The sequence below is a fragment of the Mus caroli genome, unplaced genomic scaffold (assembly GCF_978045245.1).
Source record: "Mus caroli unplaced genomic scaffold, Mus_caroli_1 scaffold_7, whole genome shotgun sequence".
Lineage (NCBI taxonomy): Eukaryota > Metazoa > Chordata > Mammalia > Rodentia > Muridae > Mus > Mus caroli.
Window position 1 is genome coordinate 24,242,039 of NW_028227262.1, and position 10,190 is coordinate 24,252,228.

At 51.0% G+C, this 10,190-nt stretch overlaps 1 protein-coding gene across 1 annotated transcript; it reads left to right on the forward strand.

Annotated features, from left to right (window-relative positions):
* The first annotated feature begins 490 nt into the window (after positions 1-490).
* On the forward strand, positions 491-8,148 carry Lag3 (lymphocyte activating 3). Its single transcript, XM_085839591.1, has 8 exons — positions 491-834; positions 1,237-1,384; positions 1,757-2,049; positions 2,659-2,922; positions 3,473-3,748; positions 7,020-7,259; positions 7,530-7,660; positions 7,916-8,148. The coding sequence occupies exons 1-8, from the start codon at positions 777-779 to the stop codon at positions 8,078-8,080; spliced, it is 1,575 nt and encodes a 524-aa protein (XP_085695717.1). The 5' UTR covers positions 491-776; the 3' UTR covers positions 8,081-8,148.
* Positions 8,149-10,190: the final 2,042 nt, after the last annotated feature.

Below are 10,190 nucleotides of genomic sequence, written 5' to 3' on the forward strand. Positions count from 1 at the left end.
ATATGTAGCATAGAATGAAGGTCAACACCGTGTGGCTACTATACTTTTCCACTGAGCCCTAACCCAGATCTGGTAACGTGGTATGGTGACACTTCTTGAGTACCTGTCCAAGAGATGCTGAAAGGCTAGGCAGGCAGACTGCAGGAACAGTGGCTTTTTTTTTTTTTTTTTCAGTGTTAATGGGAAAGAGCGAGTCAAGAAGAAACTGTGGGGACAGTAGAGGAAGTTTAAAGATACAGCTGTAGTTCTAGGCAGAAATGCTTGGGGGGGGAGAGAGAGAGGAGACAGAGGGGGAAGAGGTGAAGAGGGGGCGGTAGGGAGACCCGAGTCTGAGGAAGTAAACAAGGGGAGTGCCACCACCGAGAGGAGGGCTCGGCTGCTGGGAATCAGCCCCCTCACACTTTCCACTGCGAAGCGAAACCCCGCGCCTTGGTCTGGGGGGGGCGGGCAGTGGGGAGGAGAAGCAGAAGGACTGGGTCTGGAGGAGCAGCTCAGGTTCTAGCTAGCTGCAGTGGGTTTGCCTGTGCTCTGCTCTGGGTCCCAGCCCGGGCCTCTGATCATTGTCCTGCGGTCTCCAGTCCCCACTCCTGGGGCGTCCTCTTCACCCTACATTCTTTCCCTCTGCCTCACCTCCTCCTTGTAGAACTTCTCTCTCTGTGTCTCTCTCTTCTCTCTCTCTCTCTCTCTCTCTGTCTCTGTCTCTCTCTCTCTCTCTCCTCCCAGGACCTTTTTCTGACCTCCCTTGGAGAGCTGGGAAGGCCCGGGCCATAGAGGAGATGAGGGAGGACCTGCTCCTTGGCTTTTTGCTTCTGGGACTGCTTTGGGAAGCTCCAGGTAAGGTGGAGAGTCCTGGAAAAGCCAGCAGGGACCTCTATGGCCTGTCTCGTCAGCTCTGTGATGATATTCCAATGCTTTTGGTGAGGGGAGGTGTGTGTGTGTGTGTGTGTGTGTGTGTGTTGAGACAGGGTTTCTTTGTGTTGCCCTGGCTGTCCTGGGACTGGCTCTGATGACCAGGCTGGCCTTGAACTTATAGTGATCCACTTGCCTCTCCTCCCCAGTGCTGGGATTAGAGGCCTGCACCATCACCTTGTATAAGGGCAGTCCTTCCAATCCCAAAGCTGCCTCGGCCTCCCTTCAACAGGGAGGAATGATGTTTCTTTCTTAGGAAAGCCAGGGCATTTCTCTAGTCTCCAATCTCTTGGCTCAATGCCCTTGGCCTCTCTTTTGCTCCACTAGTTGTGTCTTCAGGGCCTGGGAAAGAGCTCTCCGTGGTGTGGGCCCAGGAGGGAGCTCCCGTCCATCTTCCCTGCAGCCTCAAATCCCCCAACCTGGATCCTAACTTTCTACGAAGAGGAGGGGTCATCTGGCAACACCAACCAGACAGGTATGAACTCCAAAGTTGAACAACAGAACCTCCCAATCCTGTCCTAATGGATAAAACCCTGTCCAAGCCAGCTTTGTCCTCGTTGTGAGCCCCTCTAAAGCCAGTAGCTAGCTCAGTGTCCTCTAAAACCACACAGCCTTCCTGTGGATTGCTCCACACACACCTGGCATCCTGTAGTGCCCCGCCTCTCCAGTAGCAGATAGTGCTGAAGACCAACGGAAGTGGGGACAGGGGTAGTTATGCGGGAGAGGGGAGGCTGCTGACGCTCAAGAGGTCTCTTAGGCAGGTTAATTTTATCCTCAAAGCATGCTTGAGTGCATCTTCTTCGTGGCCTTATCAAATTTCTCAATCCTATTCTCTCTCCCCAACCAGTGGCCAACCTACTCCCATCCCGGCCCTTGACCTTCACCAGGGGATGCCCTCGCCTAGACAACCCGCACCCGGTCGCTACACGGTGCTGAGCGTGGCTCCAGGAGGCCTGCGCAGCGGGAGGCAGCCCCTGCATCCCCACGTGCAGCTGGAGGAGCGCGGCCTCCAGCGCGGGGACTTCTCTCTGTGGTTGCGCCCAGCTCTGCGCACCGATGCGGGCGAGTACCACGCCACCGTGCGCCTCCCGAACCGCGCCCTCTCCTGCAGTCTCCGCCTGCGCGTCGGCCAGGCCTCGAGTAGGTGGGGCCGGACAAAGGGAGAGAGAGGGCCTGGGAAGCAGATCCCTGCTTCCCCCGGGGCAGGGAGAGCAATGGCTAGGGTTGTGCTTTAGACCCTGCCTGAAGACCTCCAGAAGTGTAGAAGAAGGGATGGCCCCCAGATGGCAGGTTGGAAAGTGCCCCCTGAAACGCACGCCTTTAGGCGGGGATGAGGGGGCTATGGAGAAATTGTATCACCCCACCCCCTCCCAACTCCCTTTCCCCCACCTACTGCAGGAGTGCCATCCCTTGTAGAGGTAGAGCTGGGGAATCACCTCTTCTTTGGGGGGCTAGAGTGATTCATCTAAGATATCTGTAGCTCGTCCTCAGACCAGGTCTGCCCAAAGAAGAATCGGCCAAGCCAAGTGAAGTAGAGGCAGGAGGCCGTGGAAGAGTCCCGGGTCTCTTGGAGATCCACCCATAAACACCCCCAGGTTTCAAGAAGTGACTTGGAATGTGCGGGTGTGTGGACAATCTGAAAGCAATGCCCCGTTTCTATGAGTTTTCGGCTTGGGTTGGCCGGCTGCGTTGAGAAAGCATTTTCACCTATTGGACTGATTTTTTTTTTTTTTTTAAACTTTTGCACAGTGATTGCCAGTCCCTCAGGAGTCCTCAAGCCATCTGATTGGGTCCTTTTGAACTGCTCCTTCAGCCGTCCTGACCGCCCAGTCTCTGTGCACTGGTTCCAGGGCCAGAGCCGAGTGCCTGTCTACAACTCACCGCGTCATTTTTTAGCTGAAACTTTCCTGTTACTGCCCCAAGTCAGCCCCCTGGACTCTGGAACCTGGGGCTGTGTTCTCACCTACAGAGATGGCTTCAATGTCTCCATCACGTACAACCTCAAGGTTCTGGGTAACTCTTCTAAGCAGCCTTGACCACAACCTTCCTGCTCACCACCTCTCCTGACTCATGCATGGGCCCCCCAAAACTTTCTCAGCTGCGTCCGGTCTCACTCCACATCACTTTGTCTCAGTGTCCAAACCATTTTCTCTCTGGGCATCTTTTAGCTGCTGTCTCTCTTACATTTATTTATTTTCATTTTAGCATGCATTGGTGTTTTGCCTGCATATATGTCTGTGTCAGGGTGTCGGATCCCCTGGAACTTGACCTACAGACAGTCATGAGATACCATATGGGTGCTGGGAATTGAACCCAGCTCCTCTGGAAGAACAGCCAGTGTTCTAAACTGCCATCTCTCACTGTTTATCCCTTGGCTGTTCAGCCTCCTGAGCCTTTGGTCTCTTGCTGCCTCAGTTTCCCTAGTTTCTCTGCTTTGCTCTGTTTCTTTCTGTGTTACAGCCAAATCCCTTCTTCCCCCTTCTGCCTCACTTCCTTGATGTCTCCACCCTCTGGCCCACTGCTTACTCTTGGTAATGGCTTGGCTTTTCCTTCTTCTCTCCAGGTCTGGAGCCCGTAGCCCCTCTGACAGTGTACGCTGCTGAAGGTTCTAGGGTGGAGCTGCCCTGTCATTTGCCCCCAGGAGTGGGGACCCCTTCTTTGCTCATTGCCAAGTGGACTCCTCCTGGAGGAGGTCCCGAGCTTCCCGTGGCTGGAAAGAGTGGCAATTTTACCCTTCACCTTGAGGCTGTGGGTCTGGCGCAGGCTGGGACCTACACCTGTAGCATCCATCTGCAGGGACAGCAGCTCAATGCCACTGTCACATTGGCGGTCATCACAGGTCAGCCACAGGTGGGAATGGAATAGTTTCCATCTCAGGGAGAAAGAACAGGGTGGGGGTGTTGGCTGTCAGAGACCGGGTGTGTGCATTCGTGCGTGTGCATGCCTGTGTGTGTGTGTGTGTGTGTGTGTGCGCGTGTGTGTGCACGTGCACACATGACCAGTACATGTTCCTCAGCATGTATTTGAGGTCACTGGACAACTCTATGGAGTTAGTTCTCTCTGCCCACCTTTCTCTGGGTTCTAGGGTTCACAGAGCAGGTACCTTTTCTCCTTTAGCTTAGGATGACCTTGAACTCCTGATTCTGCTACTTCCAAGGCCCAAGTGCTGGGACTAGAGACATGTACTACTGTGCCTGTCAAATTATGAGCTGTTTTTTTTTTTTTTTTTTACCCCTGTGATAAAACAAAACAAAAAACAAAACTGAAACTGAAAATCTCCCCTTGAGTCACAAAATAAAAGTTCCACTCTTCTCTGAGGGACTCCCCTACTCTGAATTGCCGGGATGTCCGAGAAGCTAGAAACAGAGATGATAAAAATTTGAAAGAAAAATTTGAATGGTTAAAAGAATGAGGCATATATTCTTGAACCCTTGTCTGCTTTTGGCCTAGGGCTCCGTTAAAATTGTGGGAGTTGACCTGGGTTTCGAAGGAGCTGATAAATCAATCTCTTGTCAGCAAATATTTAGTGAATAAGGTTTTTTTCTTTTTTAAAGGCAAAATAAAACAAATACAGGCAAAACCAAAACAAAACAACCCCAAATCAGAAAGTATGTGTTCATTGATTGGCAGCTGTCAGCTGTGACAGATCAGCTACATCTATGGTTATTTACCTTCGGCATTAAGATGCACCACATGGTAGCTGCTTAGCAATGTATATTGGAGCCAGGTGAGGCAGGACACTGATGTAATCCTAGCACTTTGCAGGAGGACCAGGAACTCAAGGCTAGCCCCAATGTACATGGTAAGTTCAAGGTCAGCCTGGGCTACATGAGCTCCTGTCTCAAAACAAACAGACATTGAATACATGAATGAGTAAATGACATAACAAATAATGTTATCCCTGGCTCCCACACACATTTTCTTTCTTTCTTTTTTTTTTTTTTTAAAGATTTATTTATTTATTATATGTAAGTACACTGTAGCTGTCCTCAGACACTCCAGAAGAGGGCGCCAGATCTCGTTACAGATGGTTGTGAGCCACCATGTGGTTGCTGGGATTTGAACTCTGGACCTTCAGAAGAGCAATCGGGTGCTCTTACCCACTGAGCCATCTCACCAGCCCCCACACACATTTTCTATAATACTATCTAGATATTATATTGACTCAACCCCTCAGCTTCACAGGGAACCCCATCTTTTCAAGTCACCCCTTTGCCAACTTAGCCTATTAGCAATGCCATTGGAATCCCACTGTCCCAAACCCTCCTTTGCCACATTCAACAGTCACCAAAGCCCACCCATCTCTTGCCTTTAATGTTTTTGAGTGATCCAGTGCACTCGGGCTTTCCAGGCAGAGGCAGGCCGATCTCTAAGTTTGAGACCAGCCTGGTCTACAGAGTGAGTTTAGGATAGCCAGGGCTACACAGAGAGACCCTGTCCTTTCCCCACCTCTCCCCCCCACCTCCAAGGGAAAAAAAAAAAAGAAAGAAAAAGAAAAAAATCAGCTGTGTTCAGGTGCTCAGGGGGAGAGAGATTGTCATTTCTGCTTTACAGAGAGGGAATATTCAAGGTCACACCACTGTGAAATGCTAGACTCATGGTCTAAATTTGAAAGTTGGATATCTGTGTTACTAAGTCCCGTGCCCTGCTTCTACCATCCTATCTCTAGTCAACTTAGAGCATGTTCTGCCTGGGGATCAATCAGTTGCTTACCTGTTCTGTAAACATTCAAGAAGCTGCTGTAACCTTCATTTAGAGACACTACAAACCTGGGGACACTGGTGGGGGCACTGGTGTGAGCGAGGTGATGGGGGCCGGGGAAGTCTTTGGAAGTAAGGGGTGCTGATTCACCTGACTGAGCCCTGAGAGTCCGAGCAGTTTAGAAGAGAATGTGCTTGTGAGTTTTGTGTTTCTGTGTGAGTGTGCACACATGGGGTGTCCGAGAAGACATGAGAATGGACTGTTGGGTTCCCTGGAGCTGCCAGGTGTGGGTGCTATGAACTGATCATGGGTCCTTTGGAAGACCAGTAAACCCTAATATCTTAGTAAACTCTGAGCTACCTCTCCATTTTATTTTATTTAAAAATGTATTTAATAAGCCAGGTGGTAGCAGCACACACCTTTAATCCCAACACTGATGAAGCAGAGACAGGTGGATCTTTGAGTTTGAGGCCAGCCTGGTCTACAGTGTGAGTTCCAGGACAGCCAGGACTACAGACAGAACCCCTATCTTGAAAACAAACAAACAAAAAGTATCTTATTATATGTGAATTGTGCCTGCTTGTACATCTGTGTCCTGTACCCACAGAAATAGAAGAGGGCGTTGGTCTCGAGATCTGGAGTTACAGACAAGAGTGAGCTACTATGTGGGTGCTAGGAATCGAACCTGGATCCTCTGGAAGAACACCAAGTACTCTTGACCACTGAGCCATCTTTCTAACTTTATTTTATATTTCAAAACAAGGTCTTCTGTAGCTCAGGCTGACCTTGAACTCAGTGTGTAGTGAATCTTTAGCTTCTGATTTTCTTGTGTCCACACCAGTTTATGGGATGCTGGGAACTGAACCCACGGACTCAAGCATTCTAAGAAAGTGTTCTTTTTTTTTTTTTTTTTGGTTTTTCGAGACAGGGTTTCTCTGTGTAGTCCTGGCTGTCCTGGAACTCACTCTGTAGACCAGGCTAGCCTCGAACTCAGAAATCCGCCAACTGAGGTACATCTCAGCATAAGTACTGCCTCTGTGGCCTTCAGCATCTGTCTGAGTTTGAATAATGTCTTGAAGGGTTGGGAACATTTCGAGTGCAGTATTAAGATGACTAATGGCCAGATGGGACAGCCCTGTAATCCCAGTACTTCTGAGATGGAGGCAGGAGGATCAGGAGTTCAAGGTTATGCTTGGCTACATAGGAAGTTCAAGGTCAGCTTGAGCACATGAGACCCTGTCTCAAAAACAAAACAAAACCAAGGATGAATGTCGTCGTGCCCTATGACCTCTGCCCCTGAGGTTTTCCCAGCTTGATCCCAGTGAGAGTTAGGTGACAAGAGGATTGTAACACTGATGACAACTAAGGGGTCGAGGCTCCCATGAGATCTCTCCCCTCTGATTTTTCAGTGACTCCCAAATCCTTTGGGTTACCTGGCTCCCGGGGGAAGCTGTTGTGTGAGGTAACCCCGGCATCTGGAGAGGAAAGATTTGTGTGGCGTCCCCTGAACAATCTGTCCAGGAGTTGCACGGGTCCTGTGCTGGAGATTCAGGAAGCCAGGCTCCTTGCTGAGAGATGGCAGTGTCAGCTGTACGAGGGCCAGAGGCTTCTTGGAGCGACAGTGTACGCCGCCGCAGAGTCTAGCTCAGGTTTGACGTCCCAACTCAGAAGTCTTCCAAGCCTCCCCACCCCCACCCCCACCCCCACCCCGCGCCTATCTCCTAACCCCACCTCCCCTTCCATCAGGGACCTGACTTCCAGCTCTCTAGGCCTGACCTATTTCTGTCATTAGTTAGCTGAATGATCCTGGACAAGGCCCTTAAACTCTCTGGCCTCATTGTATCTGTAATGGATAAGGGTATAGCAAGGTATCCTTTCCCATCTCCAACCCCGGATCTAACCCAGTGCTTTCTTCACAGGTGCCCGCAGTGCTAGGAGAATCTCAGGTGACCTTAAAGGAGGCCATCTCGTTCTCGTTCTCATCCTTGGTGCCCTCTCCCTGTTCCTTTTGGTGACCGGGGCCTTTGGCTTTCACTGGTGGAGAAAACAGGTGAGACAGACCTCAGAGTGCAGTGTGGGACCCCCCCCCCCACTTCCGCAAGGAAGAGAACCATACTGGGTTCTGAATTTGCTCCCAGAGTCCCTCTACTGGGAACACCTTGTAGCTGGGAAGCTTAAAGGTGCTGAAAGGCGGCCCTGGGCCAAATGGAGAAGCCTGGAAAGACAGAAGTGGAGCGCCGTGATTATCTTCTTTGTTCTCCATTGTCCTTTCTGTCTCCCCCCCCCCCCCCACACACACACACAGTTGCTACTGAGAAGATTTTCTGCCTTAGAACATGGGATTCAGCCATTTCCGGCTCAGAGGAAGATAGAGGAGCTGGAGGGAGAACTGGAGACGGAGATGGGACAGGAGACAGAGCCCGAGCCCGAGCCGGAGCCACAGCCGGAGCCAGAGCCCAGGCAGCTCTGACCTGGAGCCGAGGAGCCAGCAGGTCTCAGCAGCTCCGCCCGCCCGAATAAACTCCCTGTCAGCAGCATCAGCAAGCTGGAGTCTCCTCTGTCTTTCTTGTCTGAGTCTGGAAAGGTTCCTGTTTCTCCCAGCCACTAGGGGCTCCCTTCTCTCACTCCAGCCTCCCAACCTACTTTCTCCAGCCAATCTTTCTCCTCATTCCCTTTTCTGTTGCTTGCCTCTTTGTTTCTTTCACTGTTGTCCCCTTTCTGTTAAGTAATCCGTTCCTCTCCGCCTCCTTCCCCCCCCCCCCGCCCCTGAAAGCTCCAAAGAGCCCTCACTTCTGACCTCCGTAGTCCTTTCCCCATCTTGTACCACATTGTGCTCTCCTGGTCTCCTTTATATTCGGTCCCTTCGGCCCACACCTAGCTCAGCTGCACTTCAGTACTTGTGCTCAGACCCCTGGCTACAGAGAAGGAAAGCACTGACAGGCGGGTGCGCGTGCACACACACACACACACACACACACACACACACCTCACGCTCGCGGGCTCACACCAGCCATGTGAAATCCAGGAGATGGGAGCCTCCTAATCTTTCTGGATAACCAGCTGACGTTGCTACCTCTGCCCCATCCCCCATGTTTGTCATCCGTGGGTGACTTTTCTGGCCCCAGGCATGACAACACACTGCCACCTAGTGGTCACCGCTCGCCACGCCCCCAGAGGAGGTCACTGGACCAACTGCCACAGCCAGGATGCCTAACACACTGCAGTAGGCTAGGTGGAGCAAGGATGCAGGTGCTTCATTTACATATGCATTCTGGGTGTGCAGCCTCGAATGTGCTCCCAGCATCTGTCACGTGTCTGATGTACCCCGCAGGAGAGGGACTAAATAATAAAAGCTTCAGGAAATACAGCCCTGGTACTGGCAAGGTTATAATCCAAGTAAGACAAAGGGGAGGGCTGTAAACAAAGACCACAGGCAGGGAGAAAAACAAGCCACCAGGACTTCTGTGTACTGCCTGTGGGAGTCCTAAGTCCCAGATTCTCTTTCTGTTACCATTGATGAGGCTGTTACAAATATCTTTAAACCTTTGTTTTCTAATCTATTAAGTGGGACAATGACCAGGCACGGGAGGCAGGAGGATCCCCCTGGGTCCAGGAGTACTGGACAAACATGGGTAACATAGTGAGATCCCCCTCCCCATCTTTTAAAAGTAAAAACTAAATATGGAGGTGCCTGTCTGTAATTCCAGCACATGGAAAAGTCACCAATTTAGTAAGTTTGAGGCCAGCTTAGGCGACATCAGATCCTGACTTGGGAATAAATTATACAGTGGGGCATGCCATAGGGGCTCCCAACACTCAGGAGGTAGAGGCAGGGAGATCTCTGTGAGTTTGAGGCCATCCTGGTCAACCTAGTGAGTTCTACGACAGCCAAGGCTACACAGAGAGACCCTATCTCAAAAACAAACATTATTTTAATTACTAGGCCAGTGGGATGGAGCAGAGGGTAAAGGAGCATGCCACACGAGCTTGGTGACCTGAGTCACCAACGCCTGGGATGCAGGTAAAGATGGAAGAAAGCAACCACCAGTTCCACAACGTTGTTCTCTGAACATGCATGCCATGGGACCCACTCACATATACACCATGCACACATACCTTCATCATCATCATCACCATCATCATCATCACCATCATCATCATAATGATGAGGAGATGACTCAGCACACGCTTGGCAAGCCTGAGGACCCGAGTTCAGCTCCCTGGCACCTGTATTAAAGTTAGGTGACTTCCAAAGACCCTGCCTGTCTCTGATCCCCCTTCCAGGGCCACTGGGTTTCCACCTGTGACAACCCAAGAGTCCCAGCCCTGAACCCCAAACCTCAGAACATCAGATTGCCTTAAATGGCTGGGTATTCAGGCTTTGGGGACTCCCAGCACAAAATAATGGTGTCACTTTTCATTCTCTGTCCCCAAGTCTCCATAGAGACGGAGATCTTCAACCTCCTGTTTATGCTCAGGTACCAGTGTAGGGTGTTTGTCACAGCTGTGTGTATGCCACCACGAAACTCCTTCAGGCTCCCTTCCTCTTGGGGTCACTAATTTGCTCCCCTGTGCAGAGC